This window comes from Camellia sinensis, chromosome 1 (assembly GCF_055761805.1).
Source record: "Camellia sinensis isolate YWXY chromosome 1, ASM5576180v1, whole genome shotgun sequence".
NCBI classification, from domain to species: Eukaryota; Viridiplantae; Streptophyta; class Magnoliopsida; order Ericales; family Theaceae; genus Camellia; species Camellia sinensis.
Window position 1 is genome coordinate 1,489,790 of NC_138961.1, and position 24,230 is coordinate 1,514,019.

The 24,230-nt window shown below is 36.2% G+C and overlaps 1 protein-coding gene across 2 annotated transcripts; it reads left to right on the forward strand.

Moving 5' to 3' along the window:
• The first annotated feature begins 7,202 nt into the window (after positions 1-7,202).
• Positions 7,203-23,151, forward strand: LOC114287088 (uncharacterized). Of its 2 annotated transcripts, none has more exons than XM_028230369.2 (9): positions 7,203-7,531; positions 8,699-8,754; positions 8,829-8,943; positions 10,448-12,213; positions 12,785-14,370; positions 14,646-14,776; positions 14,893-15,746; positions 17,315-17,427; positions 22,529-23,151. In XM_028230369.2, the coding sequence occupies exons 2-9, from the start codon at positions 8,701-8,703 to the stop codon at positions 22,854-22,856; spliced, it is 4,947 nt and encodes a 1,648-aa protein (XP_028086170.2). In that variant the 5' UTR covers positions 7,203-7,531; positions 8,699-8,700; the 3' UTR covers positions 22,857-23,151. The 2 variants fall into 2 exon arrangements, with proteins under 2 accessions (XP_028086170.2, XP_082726280.1); XM_082870154.1 differs by having other exon boundaries at positions 10,448-12,207.
• The last annotated feature ends 1,079 nt before the right edge of the window (positions 23,152-24,230 follow it).

A 24,230-nucleotide genomic window follows, 5' to 3' on the forward strand; every position in this document is an offset into this window, starting at 1 on the left:
CTACCAGAATAGCATTTAAAAAATATTATAAGAATGATGTGACAATATTATTTTTTAAATAAATTGTTTTGTTTTAAAATAAAAAATTCATATTAAATTATTTCAGTCAGTATAAGTTTTTTTTATCAATTTTTGTTTATATATTATATTATATGGAGAGAGTTAAAGGACAAAGAAAAAATCAACCGTGCTGGGGACCCCCAGTGGGGGGTGACCCCCAGCACCCCCAGTCCACATGGGGCATTGTGATTGGCAGATAGGAAAAAAAAAAAAAAAAAAAAATTTCCAGCCAATAAGAAAACACTGGGGGTCATGGGGGTTTGAAAAATTGGGGGTCCAAATCATTTTTGAAGAAAAAATATATAGTATAATTTTGAGAGAGAAAAAGTGAGAGTTAGAATGGAGTCTACAAAACGGTACTGTAACGAAGCATGCAGTTGCCGTTGTGAGTCCCAAACCCTCAACTTTGGGGACTATTCTATCTACATTATTAATTATTTAACTAATTATTGGATACATTCGGAGTATCATTATGCATTATCCACATGATATTCTAAGCTACTATCATAGGTTCGCAGCGAAAAACACGTAGAGGATGATCATTTACCTTTCTTAAGTAGATAGACAAAGGATAGGATAGGATGACACACTTACCACCTATTTGAGTCGCATTATTTTTTTATTTTTTTAAACATCATTTTATAAAAAAATCAAAAAATATATTGAATAAGTAAATCTCAAACAACCCCTCACAATGAGTTTGAGATTTCAATAAAAAGTTACATTTTTTTTTTGAATTTTTTTTTTTACCTTTTCAAGTTTTTCTAGTGCAGGATAATCTAAAAAGTATAATTTTTTTTTTTAATAAAAAAATTCACCAAAGATAAAAAGAAAATAAAGTATATGATCATTTGTCACACTTTTTGTATCATGCGATCTATATATTTTTGTTACCATTGATTTTAGTAATCTATATAATAAGGCAAGAGGGATTTTGAAAATATATAAAATGTATGTGAGATACATTTTATTTAAATGGTCTAGATCAATCCTATTCAATATCTATGGTTGAGATCCATTTTTTTCCCGCCCAAACTCTCTCTAGTATGATAATATAGTACAAAGAATATGGGGGGGAAAAAAAATTGAGACAGATAATGAGTGTGGTGGGGGTTGAGTGATAAGTAACTCCGTGTGCAATTTGTTAATGAATTAATAATATGACAATGAATTGTGCTCCTCCAAAGCCTTGCAAACAATGAAAGCTATTAACGAATTTTAGCTTAAAAAAATTTACTCATTTGGACTTGTGGGGACATAATTTTTAAATGACAATACGTGGTCGAGGTGTCATCGAAGTATCGGCCGAGGTGTCACCGAAGTGCCAGCCGATGTGCCACGTGTCCTGGTCATGACGCCGAGATGATCTCGGTTAGGCCGAGGTTATCTACGAAGAAACCGGAATCCAAGATAAGTGGATAAGGGACAAAAGTCCTAGAATGAGAGAGGACTTCAGTTTGGATAAAGATAAGACTCTTAGAGAGTTTATTCCAATCCTATTGGGAGTTCAAGCTTAGCAGTAATCCTAAATCCATTGAAGCTAGGCTTCTATTGATATTAGGTAAGCGTTGGCTATAAAAGAGAGGCACCCCCATGAGTCTAAGGTATACTTTTATGCTCTGAATAGTGAGTTAAGCACTTTTGCTATCTTTGAGTGATAACTGACTTGATCATCGGAGTGCCCCAGGTGGACAAACCACCGCCGGAATCTTCTTTTTGTGACAGGTCGTTCGGGCTTAATCTATTTTGCCAGTGTGATCGGAAATTGACACACACAATTTGACGCCGTTTGTGGGAAAAAAATAAGAATAGATGGCTAACGACGAACAGAAAGAGAAGGTTGAGGACGACACCCCTATTGAGAGTGAGAAACACATTGACCTTGACGTCGAAGAAGACAACTGCAACGAAGAGACTCGTGATAAGAATCACGGAGGAAAGGACGCTGGCCAAGAGGGCGACGTACTGAAGAAATCGGACCGGGGTGAGTATTATAACGAGGACGACCTCCAAGTATGGAAAGATAGATGCCTGCGGAAGGACGACGAGATGAAGGAAATGACGGACAAATTGACGGACCTGCAAACGATCATCAATTTTCTGATGCAGAACAACGTCATGCAGCCACCGTTCTCGCTACAAGATTGTGACAACCCTCACCTCTGATTAGTGTTAAACTATGATTGAGCATGATAAGTAATTAATTAGAATGAAATCTTAATCTGTTTGCATGAGTGTATTGTTTGAATTGCATTTCTATTTGTTTGCTACTGAATGATCTGTTCATGTTTTAATTTCGAACTGCAAATTGAAGGCCTTATCGGCGACCGAATCAGAAATTAATTAGTGTTATGTGCTAATTAGGACTTATAGGATTTTATGGTAGATTTAATTAAAATTTGATTTGGAATGATTAAATTAGATTAAATAATGTTAAACTAATTGAACTTAGGTAATTACACTTTTGCCACTAAGTGGCCTAATTCTAGAACAACACTTCTTACACTTTACATATGTTGATGCACCACTTTTTGTTCATCTTCGTGACCCAAAATCGTGAGAGAGAGGGAGATATGAGAAGATTGTTTTCAACAAAGTTTGGCTTGGAACTTAGGAGAATTTGAAGGAGACTTGAGAAATTAGGCTCTTATATCTAGAATTCAAGACTTAAGGTAGGGAGTTCTTCCTCTTAATTGTGAATTTAAGTTGATCTTGCATGGTTCATGGAAATAATGGAGATTAAAGTCAAGTTATAGCCTAAAGAGTTGAATTAAGTAGCAATGTGTGCATGCATGTTCATATCATAGTATTTTGAAGTTGTTTTTCATGAAATCCTTACATGCATGTCCATGTTTTGGTTGTAGTCCATGAATTCACCATGATTTTGAGCTCAATCTTGCATTTGATCATGTTTTGGAGCATTGGAATTCATAAGAACTCATGCATGTTATGTTCTTGCATTGTTCTTCAAGTTTCTTTGAAATTGATGTTCAATTGGCTTACCTTTGAGGTTGATTTTACAAAATTGATCTTCAAAACATGTTGTGGTATGAGTTTTCAAGTGTTTTCCAGAGAATTGGCCCAAAATGATGAGTTTTGGTATGGCTAATTCTTGGTTTGAGCTTTGGGAGCAACTTTGGAAATTCCAGATTTTGGCTTCTACGCTAGAGCAAAGGGTTCCACGCTTGAGCGACCATCTTTTTGTTCAGAGCTTCGCTCGAGCGACGGAATGCTGGGTCGAGCGTAGATTGCAAGCTCTCAGGTTTTTGTGCACGTAGACGCACGCTCGAGTGACGAGACCTACGCTCGAGCGAAGAACTGTGTCTCACGCTCGAGCGAGCATTGAGCGGGGATTTTCAACATCTAGTACTTTTGAATTTTTACAGACCGCTCGAGCAAGGGAGTCTACGCTCGAGCGACCCCTCTATTTTGGTAAGCTCGCTCGAGCGTAAAAAGCCACGCTCGAGCGAGACCCCTGTTTTCAACAAATTTTGAAAAGTGTTTTAAAGTGCAATTTTTGCATCCTCATACCATCCTAGGCATTCTTAGGCCATGTTTAAGGCATCTTAATGAGTATAATGTTATAGAACTACGCCGAGTCAAGTTAAGGGGCTAAGTTATTAATCCCAAGTGTGTAACTTAGTGTGTGTTCGTTCTGTAACTGTGTAGGGTTGGCACCCGAGGACGCTGACTAGCCTGTCTTTAGCTCAGTGCTTTGTGAGTAACAATGTTGTAAAGATACGTTCAATTATAATTATTTCTAAACGATTGATTGTACTGCTTTCTGAAATGGCATTATTTACTGAATGAATGTTTGTCCTATTTGTGAACTGTATTCGTAGCATCCATAGCAGCGTACTGTTACTGCTACTGTTACAGAGATCTCTATCAGTTCCAATGTTTGGAACTACCACTGTTTACTGTTTTGATGACCATCAACTGACTGATCGGTCTGTTAAGACTTACTATACTGTTTTGCTATTGGATGTACCACATATGACTACTATGGTTTTTAAATAACTGTTATGGTATGAAATATGAGCCACTGATTGAATAACTGATCTACAGATGCAATTGACTGTTTTAATTACTGAAAGGACATTCATTCTTAACCCCTTTACGCATTTGTTATTCACTGGGTTTTAGCTCACAGTTTATATTTATATGTAGGTGTCCAGGCACCGGACCGAAATTAGGAGCGTCAAGTTAAGCTCTTGTTTTGTCAAACCAACTACCGTGCCTTACTTCGAGGTTCCGAGTCCGTTCAAGCTAAGGCTGTTTTGGGGTGTTCAGGATCACCCTTTTGTCTCTGTTTTGTACTGACTAAATAAGGCTTGACTGTACAGTTATAGTTAGGGATTTGGTCCCTAACCTGGATGTTATGTATATATATGACGTATGTATATATGTTTTGTTTATCAATGTGGCTTGTGCATAAAGTCTTTTTGCATTCAGGTTTTCACAGCTCAATGGACATCTTTTATTTACTGTTTGGCTTCCGCCAGCCCCTTTACTCTGTATTACTATCATTACTATTAAGCAGGCATTCAGTAATCACGAATTACTGGCTAGTTGCGATGCTAAACCTATAGGGACAGGTTTGGGTCGTGACAAAGATACACCGATTCCAGCGGCTAAGAAAAGTGCCCAAAAATGGGGGCAAAAAATGGTTCCTGCAGTCCCTCAACATGGCGGGACCAAGGGACATTCTCATCGGCCTTTGCGGGAGGTTAGGTATGGAGAATCCCAGAAGACACGATCTCGGCCTAGATGATTAGGTCCGAGAAGAAAAGAGCTCAGCCTAAAGTGAGCAGATCCCAGATTCCAACAAACAAGAGACCAAGGTCATGTTTAACACTTGATGAAATTTTAAATTTACAAGTTGAAGTTAAACCGAGATCATGTTTAACACTTGTTGAAATTTTAAATTTACAAGTTGAACTTAAACCGAAGACGTGTTTAACACTTGTTGAAATTTAAATTTACAAGTTGAAGTTAAACCGATGACATGTTTAACACTTGTTGAAATTTTAAAGAAAAATTTATAAGTTGAAGTTAAACTGAGGTCATGTTTAACACTTGTTGAAATTTAAGAAAAATTTACAAGTTGAAGTTAAACCGAAGTCATGTTTAACACTTGTTGAAATTTTAAGAAAAATTTACGAGCTGAAGTTAAACCGGGGTCATGATTAAAGGAAGGAATGATATAGGTTCCATCACCTCAAGATGCCGAGGTAATAGAACCTAGGGGGCAGTTGTGGGGACATAATTTTTGAATGACAACACGTGGCCGAGGTGTCGCCGAAGTGCCAACCGAGGTGCCACGTGTCCCCGTCATGACACCGAGATGATCTCGGCTAGGCCGAGGTTATCTATGAAGAAACCGGAATTCGGGATAAGCAGATAAGGGACAAGAGTTCTAGAATGAGAGAGGACTTCAGTTTGGATAAATATAAGACTCTTAGAGAGTTTATCCCAATCCTACTGAGAGTCTAAGATTAGCAGTAATCCTAAATTCATTGAAGCTAGACTTCTATTGGGATTAGGTAAATGTTGGCTATAAAAGAGAGGCACCCTCATGGGTCTAAGGTATGCTTTTATGCTCTGAATAGTAAGTTAAGCACTTTTGCTATCTTTGAGAGATAACTGACTTGATCGTCGGAGTGCCACCGGGTGGACGAACCACCGCCGAAATCTTCTTTTTGTGACAGGTCGTTCGGGCTTAATCTATTCTGCCAGTATTCTCCAGCTGAGTGCTTGATTGGCAGTGTAGTCGGAAATTGACACACACAGGACCTTTACATTGTTTACTAATAGTTATGAGATTGGAGCCATATTTTATAAAAAATTTATGTTACAAAACCTTACCTAGAATTATAGATAGAATTTTTTCCTATTTGATAGTTAAACAAAAAAAATCTTATTTGATAATAATAATAATAATAATAAATAAATAAATAAAAAGAGGGATAAATTATACTCATCTCCCTTGGTTTAAACAAATTACACTCAGTATCATTATGCATTATTCACATGATATTCTAAGCTACTATCATAGGTTGGTAGCAAAAACACGTAGAACATGATTAATTACCTTTCTTAAGTAGTTGATAGATAAAGGATAGGATGACACACTTGTGGATTGTTTGGGGATAATCTAAATAAGTATATTTATTTGAGTCGTATTACCTTTCTATTTTTTAAAATATTTTTTTATAAAAAAATTAAAAAATACATTGAATAAGTAAATCTCAAAGAACCCCTCAGAATGAGTTTGAGATTCCAATAAAAAGTTACATTTTTTTTGATTTTTTTTTTTTTTTTAACTTTTCAAGTTTTTCTAGTGCAGGATAATCTAAAAAGTATATTTTGTTTTATTCTTTTTTATAAAAAGATTCACCGAAGATAAAAATAAAATAAAGTATATGATCATTTGTCACACTTTTTGTATCATGCGATCTATATATTTTTGTAGCCATTGATTTTAGTAATATAATACAAAGAATGTGGTGGGGGGGCAGCGAGGGGAGAGATAATGAGTGTGGTGGGGGTTAAGTGATAGGTAAGTCCATGTGCAATTTGTTTAGTAATATGATACAAAGAATGTGGTGGGGGACGGCGGGGGGGGAGGGGGGGAGTGATAATGAGTGTGGTGGGAGTTGAGTGATAAGTAAGTCTATGTGCAATTTTTTTAGTAATATGATACAAAGAATGTGGTGGGGGACGGCCGGGGGAGTGATAATGAGTGTGGTGGGGGTTGAGTGATAAGTAAGTCCATGTGCAATTTGTTAATGAATTAATAATATGACAAGGAATTGTGCTCCCCCAAAGCCTTGCAAACAATGAAAGCTACTAATGAATTTTAGCTTAAAAAAATTTACTCATTTGGAGCATTATTTATAGTGTTAAATTAGTAGTATGAAGCATTATTTATTTATTTATTTATTAATATTTGAAACACAGTTCCTTAGGTGGGCCTCCAGGCCTGTTAAGGCCCTAAATAATACACAAAATCCAAAATCCAAAATTTGAAAATCTATTTTTCATTGATGATTCATGTTGAGAACCTATTATTGGGCCTATTTCTGGCAACCAAACAAGACATAAGCAGTTCACCCAGTCAGACCGCCCTGTTTGCGTTCGGTCCAGTTCACGCGATGGTCCGGCTCAACTTGCATCATCCAGATCTGACTCCTTCCGAATTCGGGTCGGTTAGATTTGTCAGTCCTGCCCAGTTATACCGACCCATATTGTTTTTGCATCCCACCCAGATAGCTAGCTCCAAATCCAATAGGGTTTACTGTAAAACTAGGGCTTTGTGAGTGAGTGAGGGAGGGAGGGAGGGAGAGAGAGAGAGCGTGTGTGTGTTTCAGATCTCCAAAACAGTGCGTTGAAGACCTTGCCGCGAAATCGTAGCACCTTCCTTCTTCAGTGTTCTCTGCAAGTCCCTCCATCCCAACTCTGCCTCAAGGTAGGGAACTCTCTCTCTCTCTCTCTCCTCCCCCCATGTGCAATCCCCGCCTCCCCTATCTTCGAAACCCTAGGCTTAAACTCAAACCCCCTTCTGGATCTTGAATTTTATATTTGAACTATCCTTGTGGTGCCTGGGTTTCTAAAATAAGGGAAATTGGATGTGAATGATTTGTGTTGCTTTTACATGTATGTTTGTTTGTTTGATTTGGTGGTTGTTTTGGTTCCATTTTCATGTTAACTCTCTGCTTTTATAAATCCAATATTTATATCTGGAATAGAATTGTATGTTACTACTTTGAATGTAATGCGGTAGAAGAAGTAGGAAAACAAACTTGGAACATGGGCTTCACTCCCATTTCCCATTTGATGGAATTTAGGAATTTGCGCAATGAGTTAACGACAAAGAGGTTATTTCTTTGTACAGTGTACATGTATATAGTGTTCTCTTCATCCATATTACACATTCCATGACCTCCCCTTCAACCCATATGTTGGGTAATTGAATTTTATACTGGTACTATGTAAGTGATATGAGAGTAAAAAATGGTTTGAGACTTTCAAAATAATATAAGGTCTAAGATTTCTCCCTGGAGTAAATTAACAACTGTTTGATGTTTGCCATTTTAATAAAATTCAATGAAATTCTCTATGGTTCTTTGAAATATTGCAGTTTTATTTAGTTTTTACAACTTTGGAGAGTGACTTGACTCTTGACCACTTTTTTAGAATGCATTGCTACAATGCTATCTACATATTTGTTTGATTTGGTTCTAAATCAATTTGTAGATGTTGCTTCTTTGCAACCATGTCAACACTAGGTGCCTATGTGGCATGCCATGAAAAATAGCCTCTCTTTTTTTTCTTTTTTTTTAAAAAAAAAAAAATGTACATAGCATTTTCGTTTTGAAAATCAGTTTAGATAGTTTGAATGGCTAACTAAAGTATTGTTGGAGTACACATTAGCTAGAGTTGTTTGGCAAAATAGAGAGTGCAATTTTTTGTGTACTTAGGCAAAATGCCTAGAAGTGTGAGTTTTTTCTTCTCTTTCTCCCTTACTTGTGCAAGGAACTAAACAGTACCTTTACCTCTTTCTGCTTCTCAATCACTCTGTATTCATGTATATACTGGTGTCTTAACCTAATTGTTTTCCTGTGCTTTTTTGCAGTGATGGAGGCAGAGATAGTGGCGAAACCGCAGGCTGTGAATCCATGCTGTGTTGTGGTATTGATTTATTTTTAATTCTGGTCATACCATTTTTGTAGTTATTTTTTTTAATATGTGTTTTGTATGTGCAGTTGAAAGAGAAATACTCAAAGCTAGAAGCCTCACGGAATGCTCTTCGACAAGGTGTAAAGATCCAAAATGAACTCATTGATAAACTTCAAAAGGAAAGCCTCAATTTTAAGAAAGGTAAAACCAAATCCAAATGTGTTTTAGCAACCCTTGCTTTTGTCACTTGGTTGTGGTATGTATGAGATGTTTGAGAAAGCAAGGGATGGAAAATTGAGAGAAATGCATAGAGAAATGGAAAAAGGAGTGAGGTGTATATATAGATCAATAAGCTTACAAACTTCAACCTATTTCTCTTGATAGGTAGCCCCACATTTATGCTTTATTTGGTTTATGCATTTGTTGAGGGAAATAGAAAAGAAAATACAAAGGAAATCTTTATTTTTTGTTTGGTTACCATAAAACTGATGGTGAATAGGAAAATATGATTGAAGTATGTGGAAATTTTTTATTTCTTTTTAGATATCATTTCTCCTTCCCTTTTTCGTGATTTCATAGAATTTGTTTTAATCTGTTGTTTTACAAAGTCGGGGTGTAAACATGAAGGTAAATGGGTTTTCTTTTTCTCTTAGCAATTCCAAGCTCTGAACAAAGCTTTAGTGGAACAATCCATCTTAAATTCTGTCAGTCCCCTTAAATTTTTTATGGTAATGCCTTGTGAAATTAAGGTCATATGATACCTGAGGCTTCTGCTTACAGTCAGATTTGGGCAAGAGTAGGTATGTAGCCTTACCCCACTTTTTAGGGAGAGGCTAATTCGCCATAGCTCTAGGGTGGATAGCACTTGTTATCACACCAGCTTATGACCTGTAAATACCATACGAAATCAAGAATCTAAATTTGGAGGTGCCAAAATATTAATTTTTCTTGCACCCTCCACCTACTGTTGAGGTGACCTTGAATTTCACTAGTTCATTACAATAAGATACAATGTTCATCCTTTAAGTAAACCTTTGCGTGCTCCAACCATTATTGGTCAATCTGCTACTTGCAGCAAATCTGTAGAACCTCTGTTTTTCTAGCTTTGTGATGGTTCCATAGGAAAACCTATGTTCTGCCTATATATATATATATATATCTGTGTGCACGCATTTGTGCGTGATCTTGCTTGATGTAAGGTCAATGAGTTTATGATGGTCAAATGCATATAGGGATGCATATCCCTAGAAAAAGCTTCATCCATAGTAATTGGTGAGTGACGTTGACTTCCACTTGATATTGTCTAAAAAACTTTGAACTTATTTTCTGATGAGTTGCTGTCTTCAGTTTCATCGTTAATAATAAAATAAAATTCATCGTCTCACCTGTCTGTTTGTAATGTTATCTATCCTCTTAAGTCACATGAACTTAGACAATTGAGATAACGTCTTGCTGTGACATGTTGACATAATACTGATCCCCATTGTGTTTTTGCATGGAAAGTTCAGAAGTACAATATATATGGAAGAGAAATGCCAATTTTGATGCAATGAAATCTGTGAGCATATGTATGTTGATTTTTATGCTTGGGTTTACATGTGATGTGTAAATTTACCATATTTTTGCAGATACAGAAATTGAAGGAAATTTATACTAGTAGATTAATAACATTTTCCTTTTCTTTATTGTGACATTTCTTTTCCAGCATATGAGGAGGAAAGGGTGCAGGCTGATGCTGAAAGGCAGGAGAAAGCAAACGAGTCAGCTATTCGAGTTTCATTGGAGAATGAGATATCCTCTCTGAAGTCTGAGATACTTTCATTGCATCAGAGAGGGGGCTCACTAGCTCAAGATGTGGATGGGGAAGTAATTCTTCTTCGAACACGCCTTTCTGAAATGGAAACGGAAATAAAACGGTTTGAGGAGCTTGTCAAGAAAGAGAGAATGGAAACAGATTCTGAGAGGAGAAAAGCTGATGCTGAGAGGAAGGAAGCTAATGAAGCACGGAAAATTATGAAGGCAGAAAAAAGTAGGGCTGCTGAAGTAAGGAGACTTGCTGATATTGAACGAAAAAAGGTTGAGGAAAATCGAATTCAGTTGGAGAAGTTAAAGAGTGAAGCCGATGAAGCAAGATCAAAATTGGTTTTGGAGGCATTCAAGTCTGAAGAGGCAAACAAAAAGATTCAGGCAGAAAAGCAAAAGGTGATTAAAGAGAAAAAACGTGCAGATTCGAAGAGGGCCAAAGTGGAAGAGCTAAGGAAGCTTGTAGAAATTAATCAGAAGAAGGCCATGGATGAAAAGTGTCGTGCTGATAATCTGTCTCAGCAGGTTGAAGAGCATAGACAAGGGATTGAGAGATTACGAAAGGAGATAGATGAACTTGTATCCTTGAGAAAGTTGGTTGAGGCTCCTGATGACCTGTCTGATAAATGTATGAATGATGAAACTGCAAAAGTGAAAGGTGGGTTTCCGGCAGGAAAAAGTAGTGCTGCTGAAGAAAGGAGACTTGCTGATATTGAACGAAAAAAGGTTGAGGAAAATCTTATTCAGTTGGAGAAGTTAAAGAGAGAAGCCGATGACGCAAGATCAAAATTGGTTTTGGAGACATTCAAGTCTGAAGAGGCAAACAAAAAGATTGAGGCAGAAAAGAAAAAGGTGATTACAGAGAAAAAACGTGCAGATTCAGAGATGGCCAAAGCAGAAGAGCTAAGGAAGTTTGCAGAAATTAATCAGAAGAAGGTCATGGATGAAAAGTGTCGTGCTGATTATTTGTCTCAGCAGGTGGAAGAGCATAGACAAAGGATTGAGAGATTACAAAGGGATATAGATGAACTCGTACCCTTGAGAAAGTTCGTTGAGGCTCCTGATAAATGCATGAATGCTGAAGCTGCAGAAGTGAAAGGTGGGCTTCGAACGGAGATATTAGAGAGAGAAGCTGATGAGTCGAAGTTGGTTTTGGAGTACTTAAAGTCTGAACAGGTAAACAAAAGGCTCAAGGAAGAAAAACAAAAGGTGATCAGAGAAAAAAAGCGTGCAGATTCAGAGAGAAGGAAAGCAGAAGAGCAGAGAAAGGTTGCAGAAACAAATAAGAAGGCGGCCATGGAAGAAAGACATCGTGCGAATCAGTTAGCTCAGCAATTAGAGGATAATAAGCGAAGAATAGAGGAACTACAGGAAGAGATATTGGAACTTGTGTCCTCTAGAACATTGGTTGAGGCTCCTGCTGTTCTGCCTGATAAAAATATGAATTCTGAAACTGCTATAATGAAGCTGCAGAGAAAAAAACTGAAGTTTAAAAAGAAGCAAGTAAAACATGCAAAAAAAGTTGCTGAGTTTGAAATATGTCGTAATAATATACTACAACAAGAACTATGTTGCTTAAGGCAGGGTTTTGTTCAATTTTCGCATCGCCTGGATGTACTAAATAACTACTTCTCACATCGGGGTGAAGGTAGTGATGACCTGGTAAAGGTCGGTTTCTCTTTTGGTTATTATTCATTTAAACTATCTGAACATACTTGAATTAAATTTTTGTTGATTATTTGATAGGTACGGAGATGTCATTTATCAATAATAGTCTATAGCATACAGGTTTCTAGTGTTTGTTATTGGACTATATTTTGGTTGAGTTTACTCAGAAGCAAGTTAATTGAAGTACATAGGTATTTGACTGATGGCTGTTTAGCTTTTAATCTGATGGGTGAGTAATCCAATCAGGGCTTATGCTCTTATAATTCATCATGGACTTGCTTGTATATGTATTTTAATAAATATTAGGAGATAGTTATTTGGTTGAAGATTATAAATAATGCTATTCATATGTAGCTGTTGTCAGTCAAGTTTTGCAGCCTGAGAATATATAGTTTCAACTTTAAATACTTGAGTTATGTGTTGCGTACTTATTCATCCTATTTTCTGTATTCTTTGCAAGTGATTAGATTTCGATATCTTATGCTTTTTTATTTTTTCTCCTTCCTTGAACCAGAGCATACACAAGTTTCTTCACATGGTATTTACTTAACTACTTGTCTAATTTTTGCAGACTGGCAACATCTTTAATACTCCAAGCTTAAACTTGAGGAGGGAACGCTTCAGTAAAAAGCGGCGCAATAATGAGCTTGTAAAGCCTATTTGCACAGCTATGGATGCCTCTGATTTTATCAAGCAAACCATAGAACGTACTGCACCATCACTTCCTATTAGTGGAGGAAATTGTACTCGATGCATTTCAGGTATTGATTCTAAATTGGAGCCTCTGATTAGAGGTTCTAACAGAAAAATGTTACAGCGTTCTGCCATAAATTCCAGTACAGCATCTTTTTCTGATAGACAATTGACGCGCTCACAGGAAAGAGGTGCTTTTTCTGTCACCACATCAGCTAAATTGGCAGAAGAGAAATCGAATTCACAACCAAACATTTCCAGCTTGTCTGGTGAAGTTACCAAAACGAGGTATAATGAAAATCTGGCAGTGGTGGCTGAAAATAGTGTCAGAAGTCCTATTAGCACTGGTACTGTTGGGAGGGCTGGGCATAGTAAGAAGAGGAAGAGGATCCTCGATGCGGTTAAATCCGTTGAACATTTATATTCTGAGGGTAAGGAGTGGCATCTGCAGATAGAGGAGAAGTTATCCATGCTGCATGGTATATTAAACAGTCAAATGGACAAATCCTTGCAGGAGGAAAGATGTGGGGTACCTTACCTGGAATGTGATCTCTATGCTGAGCAAGTGAAGGCTCACAAGAAAAGAAAGGCATCTCCTATAGAGGAAGTAGCTCTGCAGCATTTGTGTGAATCTAATGACCGAAAGGATAGGTTTGGAACTAGAGGCATCAAAGAAGGTAATATCTGCAACCAAACTTTCCCACCCACCTCTGATCCAGGTGGAACAGCTCAGGTGTGCAAAGATGGAATAGGTGATTCTGGTAGGAGTAATCAAGAAAATTTGGGAAGTTTTAAGGAAGAGTTGGAAGGGAACTTCATGAAGTTGCTTGACTTGGACAATGCTGTTGACGAGGGATGCTACCGTAGAGCAATTGAAATGCCGCTGTCACCTACCCTTCCTGTGATTGAGTTTCAAAACAGTGTTGAAATAAATAGCACTAAATGTTTAGTAGATGAGTGCTCTTATGAGGGATTTTTGAGTGAAAAGGTCAATCCTGTGTCATCTTGCAGCTTCGATGTCATCAATGTGGAGATTGACCCCAGTAAATTGAAACTTAACAGTCCTGAAACTTCTCATGTTCCCTCAGTAAGTATGAATGAAGGTGTCATTCATTCTTTCAAAAATGTAACAGACAAAGAAACTGGTGCAGGTAACACAGTATACGAGGATAATGCTTGTGCATGGCAAACATGGGACTCACGTGCAGAGTTGGGGATGTCAGATTTATGTAGTTCTGGCTATAAGGGGACAAATATTTCATATCAAAGTGCGCTTGGACTGGCATGTGATGAGCTTCCCAGATACTGTGTTGTGTTTTCAGATACCAAGGACAGTAGCAGCATTTCTAGGATATTTCGTGCGACTGGTACTATTATGGGCCAGTGCTCTATGATTTCTCTGACAGATCACTTGATGCAAAATATTGTGCCTGCTCTTTTGAAGATTGAAGATCTTTTACCTAAGTAAGTGATTCAATCATATTCAAGTTCTTAACTTTCATATTATGCCAGTGTCTGCTGTTTTTGAAGAATTCTATGTTAATTTAGATATGTCTGTTAGTTAGTATTGACTCCTTGCATTTGTTGCCTCTCTTGGTGAATTATTAGAAAAAGGAAGTCCTGTGAGCAGTTGGTTATGAAAATAAGTATAATCTGTTTATTTCTTCTTATTTTTAATTTCTTTCTTTCTTTCTTTCTTTTTTTTTTTCTTTTTTTTCTCTTTTTCCTACTCTTTATAGGGAGAAGGCATGTGTATTTTTTTCAGTTCTACTACACAACTTTTCTGGGAGGGCTTTGGAGAATTTTGGAAACTTATCAAGCACAGATTCTACATTCTTATTAGATTCCTTTGCCGGATGCTTGCATACAGGTTTATAAAATTTGTGTGATTTTTCATTTATATATATATATATTTTTTTTTTTTTTGTAGCCACCATTTGTCATACTTTTCCCCCTTTAAGAACTTGCAATTTTCTTTATGCACAGTGATGTCTGATGTGGAGACAAGAAGTGCTTTTACAGAATTATGCTTCTTCGGTGAACTGCTTGTTCTCGTTGAGGATTTTCTTCTAGACAGAAGAGTTCTGGTTTGTAGTAATGTATCTTCGGAATCATTGCCCAAAAGTGGTTCAAGTGTCAACATCCTTCTGAATGAAGAAGAAATAATCTTATCACATGGAATGGCTCCAACTCATCAATTAGTGGCTGGGGCAATTGTTTTAGCATCAATATGTGCAACAACAGACCACATTGGGTTTTTATGTGAGGCTTCATACAACATTTTCAGGATGCAAAATTTGGATACTTCTTTGATGCTGACTGTTCTTCATGTTTTTGCTCATATGTGTGGATCTAAATATTTTAACCTTACAGATTATAGTTTATTAATGACGGTCATGAAATCTTTAGTAACATTTCTTGAGAGAGAAAAAGTATCCAGTGATTACATTTACTGTATTCCATCTGCTGATGAGGTTCGGTCAGAGTTACCTTTGTGTACCAAATGCCCATTTTCAAAGGGTGCAGTTTCCATGGATATTGTTATTTCCATGCTCTTCGAAAAGCTTCAGAACCATGTGTTGTCTATTGTTGTGCGCCAAGATCTGATGGAATCAGTGAATTCATTGAACTCTGAACCTGATGCCCTCTCCCGCAATGAGAAAATTAAGAAAACTTCAGGTCATGAGGGAGCATTTGGTATCTTTTCCATGAACTGCAGCGGCTCTTCTTGTCTAAACAAGTTTGGGATGCCTACTACTCACTCAAACTCCACCGTTGATGAGAATTTGTGCCATTTCACTGATGTCCTCTCATTAGTGGAGCTGGTAGCATGCAACATGGTATGAGTTCACCTTTTCTGGTTTTACTTCAAATTCTATTTCATAGTCTGTTTTAGCTTGTGTTTTTGGGACGACTTCTATAGCTTCCCATGTGTGACTTGACCAGTGTGTTCAGATCTTGATAAGGTTTCACAAATTGAAAATCTTCAATTCTATTTAAAGCTTTTTTGTGAGTCAATTTTGACTTTTAGAGTTTTGTTGGAAACGTGGCAGATGGGATGTCTGTGGTGTGTCTATGTCGGACACATGTCGGACACATGTCCAAACAAGACATGTTATTTGTTTAATTTTTGTTAGACCCAGACACATATTGGATACTTGGGGGATACACATGTTCATTACTTCAGCACACATGAAACACGCTATAAGTTTGAAGAAAATAACTTGGGTTCCAATTATAAAAGGAAAAACAATGTAGATTTATACCAATTAAACCCTCCTCCCTTATTAGACTTTTAGAAATTAGTGTTATGTTACATTGTTTTTATTATCTTTAAATGAAATATTCATATACATGACATATTATTAATATATAAAACAATATAGTTTGCGCAAGTCCCCCACGTGAAGTTATTTTGAGAAACTATTAAATGAAAAACATTTAGAAAGCTTAAGAGGAGAGGAATATGATAGCCCTAATGGAATTAGAAAATATAAGTTTTCTATCGACTATGGGAGTTTGAGATGGAATATGCACTAACGAAGATAAAATCAAGTAAGGCATTAGGACCAGATTGTATTCCTATTGATACTTGGAAATGCTTAGGTAAGGAAGGGGGGTGTTGGTTAACAATTTTTTAAAATAAGATTCTAGTGATTAGGAAAATGTTGATGAGTGGAGAAGAGATATTTTAGTACCTATAAATTAAAATAAAATGAGATGTCCAAAATTGTAACAACTACAAAGGCATTACGTTGATGAATTATACAATGAAATTGTGAGAGAGAATGATTGTACATCGCATAGGGATACAACAACTGTGCCAGAGAATCAGTTTGGATTTCTGTAAAGGTGTCGTTAGAAAAGAGGAAGGATTTTTTTGGGTAGGTAAGGGAAGAGGAAGGATATGCATATGGTTTTTATAAATTTGAAAAAAAAATTAAAATAAAGTGCCTAGAGATATAATATGGTGGATGTTAAAGACAAAAGGGTGTGACCAAAGAATATATTGATATGATAAAAGACATGTATGATGGAGTTGTTTCAATTACTATTGCATCAAGCGTCTAGCTTTGAGTCCTTATTTATTTGCCTTAGTTATGAATTATTTAACTAAACTCATTCAAGATGATGTCTCATGGTGTATTTTTTCACAGATGATGTCCGATGTGTATTTTGAATATTTTATTGAGCTTCTGTAAAATGGGAAATAAATTTTGACTATTCTTGTTTTGAAATCTTTATGACTGTACTATCACTTGCAAGTTGCAAAGATGGTTGATTTAAACATACCCTTTTCTTTTTTTCTCTTTCAAATATGCTTTTTATTTACTTGCTTTTTCTTGTACATCAAGATTCTGAGAGAACTGTTCTCTGACTTCTTTGTACTTCTTTTCTTGATTTGCAGAGCTGGGACTGGACGTGCAACAATATTCTCTCTCAGATGTTGAAATTGTTGGAATCATGTTTCCTAGAGAACTTTTCCACTGTTTCTATTGTTCTTCTTGGTAAACTGGGAAGGTAATAATATGGTTGCTTCAGTTTTGGAATAATATGAATGTTATTATTGACTAATGCATCTTCTTTTTAGGCACACTGTCAACTTTATATTCTAGTCCGGGATTGTGGCACTTAGTGTTGGTTGAAGCCTTGAGCTAAAATTGAGAGGAACTGTGGTTTAGTATCTTGTTGACCGTGTTTTATCATTATGGTTTTGTTAAATGTTTTATCTTGGGAACGGGTGGAGGATAATGATGTGCCATGAAATATCAATCTGCTTGATAATTAGCATACACACACTAGTCACATGCAAGAGGATGTCCCATTTGGGAGTTGAGTCGTACTTTTTTGAGATATTATAAACTTGGGGCGATGTTTCCACCATAACTGAAAATAACATATTGTTACTGATCAAACCCACCTCCTCTTCACGTATCGTGGTTGATGGAGCCGAATGTTTGTTGCTTTCAATACCTAAAGTCTGGATCTGGCTGCCTTTGTGTTTCTCCATACAATTTTAGGCTACATCCCTACACAAAAAAGAGCTCCACCTTCTTATAATTTGCATATGGTGTTTGTAAACAAGATGAATCCTCAAATATATGTGGAGATTTAAGAGGAATTGGGAATAAAGAAGAGATAGCAAGGAAATGATACTAAGTAGATGTAGAGCCATATTATAGGACATTTGAATAGACAAGTGAATTTTGTATATTGTGTAGGCGTTAAGCATATAGTCATGGACAGAGCGGAATGGAGAAAAGAATTCACGTAAACACCAAACCTACTTTTTTTTGAACAGCAAAACACCAAACCTACTTGATTGAGAGTTACAAGGCTTGGTTTGGTATTGTTGGCCTTAGGCTATCTATTTTATGAATTATACTATTTATTGGATAGAATTTAGAGATATGGTTTGTAATGATGAATTAAGAGACTAGAATTTAGAACATAATGCAAATTTTAGAAGTTAAATGGACAAGTGCGTGAGATAATAACTCGTGCTCTGATACCACTCTGTCATGACCCGAACCCGCCCCTAAAGGTCTAGGTCATGACCGGCCAGTAATCCTACATTACCTTCAGCCTCAATGATGAAATCAAATCATATAATTATAAATAGGGTTTAGTGGAAGCAATAACAAAATGTAAAGAAGTCCATTAAGTGGGCTTTCATAATATGAACCCATACCTTACTTGAATTAATGACTATTGCCCAACCTAGCTTGGAGAGTGATTTGCTAGGGATATATATGGAAGTGGCTTTCGATGGGTTGGACGGTCCATGAGGTACCAAGTGTAGTAAGGGTTTTGCAGAATTAGGTTAGGCTTTCTATTCCAGTCGGGGGGGCTATCTGACCTCATAAGTAGAACAAGTCATTCTTCATACCATAATAATAATAATACTACTACAAATTCAAACTTCAACTTTCACACATATAACATGTTTTACTATTTCAAAAGCAAAAACAAGGGATGACAAAAGCTTAGCTCCTTTAAAGACCAAGCAACGCCCCCATCACGGAGGCACTTCTCGTTCGATTGGCTTCTCGAAAGGGTGGACTCCCAAAGCAACTCTAAGCTAGTCAATCCACATGCTTACCTACATATATATAAGGGAGAGAAGTGAGCTGGAGCCTAGTGAGTAACATCAATATAAAAGATTTAATGAATGAAGTCCAACATTTCATAAACATATCTTTTCAATAAACCAAATCAAATCAAACCAAACCAAATCAAGTCTTTAAGTCCCATCAAATAGGGTCGGCTACATGAATTTTTCTTCTCCACGTGGCCCTATCAAAAGCCATTTCGTTAGTCAAATTAAGTAGATCCATATCTCTATTTACAACACTAGTCAATGTTAATCTAGGTCTATCCCGTCTCCTAATACTCCCATCTACCGTTACAGCATCGCATCTCTTCATTACTGCCTCTATTGCTCTCCGTTGAATGTGACTAAACCACCTCAATCGATTCTCTCTCAACTTATCTTCTATTGGTGCTACTCCTACCCATTCCCGAATACACTTATTCCTAATTCTGTCCTGTCTTGTCTTGTCTTGTCACACATCCACCTGAGCATCCTTATCTCAGCCACACTCATCGTATCTACATGTTTTTTCTTGGTTGCCAAACACTCCATCCTATACAACATTGCTAGTCTAATAGTCGTTTTATAGTACTTACCTTTTAGCCTAGTCAGTATTCGTTTATCGCACAGTGCCCCAGACGCACTTCTCCACTTACACCATCCAACCTTAATCCTATAGGCCACATCCGCATCAATCTCCCCCGGTGTTGTGATAATCGATCCTAAATAATGAAAATGTTTACTCTTAGGCAGTTCTTGGTTCTTAATTTTCACTTCTCCTCTGCTTTCATTGTTACTGTTACTAAATTTACATTTCATGTATTCTGTCTTAGTTTTGCTTATTCATAATCCTTTAGATTCAAGAGCTTTTCTTCAAATCTCCAACTTTATGTTAACTCCTTCTTTAGTCTTATCCACTAGCACAATATCATCTGCAAAAAGCATACACCATGACACGTCATCCTGAATATTTCTTGTCAACTCATTCATAACTAAAGCAACAAGATAAGGACTTAATGTAGATCCTTAATATAACCCTACAGTGATAAGAAATTCATTTGTCTCTCCAGCAGGTGATCTAATAGTGGTCACCACCCCTTCACACATGCCCCTAATCACATCAATATAACCTTTTGTCACCCTTTTCTTCTCTAACACCCACCATATTATACCCCGGGACACTCTATCATATACTTTCTCAAGATCGATAAACACCATATAAATATCTCTTTTCTTTTCGCTATACTTTTCTATTACTCTCCTCAAAAGATAAATATATCTTTTCAATATCTGAAACAATTTATATAAACAATCACATCAATCCTTTATGTTGACAATATCTATTCAAAAACATTATACGTCGTTAACATGTAATAGAATAACAAATAATCAATAGGCCGAAGCCAATGGGGACCATATAGGTCAAACAATGGGACCACAACGGGTCAATCAATAAAACCACGACGCTTAATTCAATGTGGACCACTAGGGTCTAATATCAGAAATCTCCGTGTTTCAATTAATCCAATGGATCATGGTATTATGTCTCCCAAGCAAAGGCCTCATTAAAGGATGCTACAAATACAATTTCAAAAAGGACATTCATTCATAAATACAAAATAAGATTTCATAATATCATTCTTGATTAATTCAAAATACTTTTCGAACATATCTTTATAGAGATATTATTCACAATGGGCTTGTACTAGTGTTAAGCTTCGGGTGTCCAACATACACAAAACATATAACAAAGGTGCAATGAAACATACTATTCAACAATTAATCTAATCTTATTCCGATTCGATTCGATTCGATTCTTTGGGTGGGTTTTTAACTTATTATTTTCTTAATGAAAGTATGCACTTGAAAGTATTTTTCAAAAGTTGCTGGAACAGGGCAGTTCGCTCTAGCAGTCAGCATGGTCTGCAAAAGTTCTGAATGCTTGAAATCTAGGCTCGATAGTCGTCGAGCCAAGTACGATGAAAGTTGAGTTCGCTCGAGCGGACTCTTGGTCGCTCGAGCGATGTACAATGCCTCTGCAAAAATACTGGATGGTCTCATAGTGCTCTCGAGCCGTAACTTCGTCGCTTGAGTGATGAAGTCGAATTCTGGGTGTTCCATAACAGAATTTAAAGCTTCAAAACATAAGTCCTTAAGTCAAATGCTTGCATGGCTGGTTCAATTACTTGAAAGCACTTAGGAAAATGAATGTAAACCAATTTGAAGTCTGAGTCCAAAAACTTCATAAATTTACAAAATTGAAATCAAACTTCCATGCATGTATGGAATTGTTTCCAAACTCTTTCCAAAACCTTTAAACATGAAATTAAACATTTTAAAAACTTGTAATTCCTTAATGCATGTAAAATTCAACTCTCAATTTCAACAAGAATACCAAAATTCTAGCTCTCAATGGTAAAATATGATGGAATTATGCATGCATGTATGCTCTAACCTCAAATTCAACATCTTTTAACTCTTTTCTTGTCATTAAGTTAATAATCTTTATGAATTCATTTACTAGATGAGTTATCATCAAGAATTGAGGTTGGAATTCATACCTAGAGTCTTCAACTAAGCTTATTCTTGCAAAAACTTGACTTCTTCTTCTTAATTCTTCAATCCTCCAAGCAATTCTTCACAAATTCTCCTCTCTCTTTAGAGGTTGATTTCACTCTTTCTCTAAAATCTCAGCCCAATTGTGTTGATTATTAACTTAATTCCCTTCAAAAATCATATATATATATACCTAGGATAAGTTTAGGCTAATTAAGTACACTTAAGGATAATTAAACAAGCTTAAGGTTAATCAATCCTACGCAATTTTAGTTGTTTAATCCTAATTAATTTAATCTGAATCAAATTTTAATTTAACTCCCCAAATGGTTCTAAATATTCCAATAAGCCTATTGAATTTGTCAATTTCTGTTTCTGAATTCGTTAAGGCTTTCATTTCTGATTCAAAGGAAGCATTCTAACAGATATTTCATAATCAGACAGATATAAGCAAAATTAAGCACAGAAACATGCAAATTCACGTAATAACTCAATATGCAATAATGATATGCATGTCGGGATCGTCACGCTTGTTTGGAATCATTTTTAAAAAATAGTTCTCTACAACTGAGATTTGAGAAAATGAAAACACCGAAAACAAGTTTGATGGAGCTGTTTTTGGAAACTATTTTTGAGAGACTTTCCTCACAACAGCTCATTTAAAATAAAATAAAAATTGTTTGGAGTTTTCTTTCATGTTATCAGTTAATATATGCTTTTCCGTGTCCTAATGCCTTGGCTCTAGTAATAATGTTGTAATGGTAAAGGGTTGCAGTGCAATTAAGGCACCTTTACTTGGAATCTTGTGTAGTGAAAAAACAAAACAAAAACACAAACCTACCATTTTATGATTACTGCGTCATTGTTTTGTGTCCAAGTTTTTGGTGCTTTTACTTGCCTGAATTCAACACATTATAGTTAATTTATCTATAAAAGAAATTATTTACTTAACTATTATTATCTTTTTTACAGGCTTGGAGTTGATGCTAGTGGGTATGGAAACAACGGTGTTGAAAACCTGAAAATCAGATTGTCTGCTTTTCTGTGCCAGAGCTCTTCAAGGAAATTGGGCCTGCCTAGTCAAATTGCTACCGCAAATGCTTTACTTGGTCTCCTTCCTCTTAATTTTAAAGAAATTATCAAGTATAGTTTAGCGGAGCTTCCAGCAGTGGTAAGCCAATCTGATCCTGGTGATTGTATAATAAGGAAGTGGTTCTCTATGCTGAGCAGTGAGCAACAGTCCTTGTCATTCAGCCTTCTACAATCTTCTGGCGTGAAGAGTCGCAGCATAACTGGATAGGATGGTCGTTGCTGCGAGTGTAGTCTGAGTGACCAAGTTTGAATTGGGTGACCTTATCATCATATGTAGCATCATTGCATTTGTTGTACATAGCCAGAATGAGATTGAAAAGTACTACTTTTTGATGAATTTCACCATTTTTGTAGTAGGCATGTATGTAGTTTTGCATGCATTGAGAAATACATGAAGAAGAGGTGATGATGCTGAAAGATGATTTTTGTTTTTAATTGTATATTTCTTTCCGGCAAAGTTGGGAGTTACGAACAACTTAACTTCTTCATCTTGCCTTGGCTCACTTGTTATCCGTGGTCACCAGTGCTGCTTTGTTTTATTGTTTTTCATAGTTGTCAAAATTAGCAAGTATGAAACAGAAGGTGGTAAATAGTTTCTAAGAATTGGCTTTATGTTGAAATTTCTTGAAGCTATATTTGATTTGGGGATTTGAGAAGAAATTTGAAAAGGAAAAGGGAAAAAGTGTATGAAATTAGGTAAAATATAGGTATATTTTATTCACATTTCACTTATTTTTTCTCTGTCCTTTCCTAAATCTTTTTCAAAATCTTTCAACTAAAAACAGCATAAATGATAGTACACATTTGGAAGACGTTTAATGTTTGTTATAAATCTCTCAAAGAAAACCCACAAAAATTTAATGAAGTTTCAAAAGCAAGTTTTGCTGTGTACCTTGTTAGTTTTCTTTCAATGTTCATTAATCAAAATATAAAGTATCCGAAATGTTTTTTCTGAAGTCTGTCTATATGAGATTAAGAACACCCAAATTGAGATGTAACAATGTGTAATTGACTAAAAGTTATTTGCCCCTTGAAGAATAGAGGGAGAAATGAGTGAAGGTACGCAAGAATAAATTCTCAAACAACTTTGATTTGTTAAACAGGAAACCCTACTATTGCTACTATTATCACAAACTCAGTGGGGTGACCAAGGCAAAGGCAAGCTCGGCTCCTGCATATCTTGGCCCACCACTTCCACATGCTTATTGTTGCTCGCTGTCCTCTCTTCTCTTCTACTCTTTTACATTATCCATCCATTCATTCATATCTATCTATCTATCTAGGAGTATATTTTTATACACGCATTACGCATATCTATGTATACTTAAGTGCCATTTGTTTCGATCGGCCAAGGTTTACATAGGGGAACCATATGAGTTTACTGTGTTTTTTTTTTTTTTAAATGATTTGTTTACTGATGTTGATACAGGATATGAATACGAAACGGATTTGGCATTTGGCAACACTGAATACAAATAAATGTAGTTTTGAATTTGTTAATTGCAAAGCATACACAATTAATTAAGTTACCACATATGTTCTAAACATATATTATTGTTATATTGCCTTCTCCCCGATTTGT

Bases quoted from the DNA above. Each gene is read 5' to 3' on its own strand.
- LOC114287088 (XM_028230369.2), top strand. From the start codon at position 8,701: ATGGAGGCAGAGATAGTGGCGAAACCGCAGGCTGTGAATCCATGCTGT. The intron at 14,371-14,645 runs GTAAGTGATTCA...TACTCTTTATAG, and splicing joins ATTGAAGATCTTTTACCTAA to GGAGAAGGCATGTGTATTTT. The intron at 17,428-22,528 runs GTAATAATATGG...TCTTTTTTACAG, and splicing joins CTTCTTGGTAAACTGGGAAG to GCTTGGAGTTGATGCTAGTG.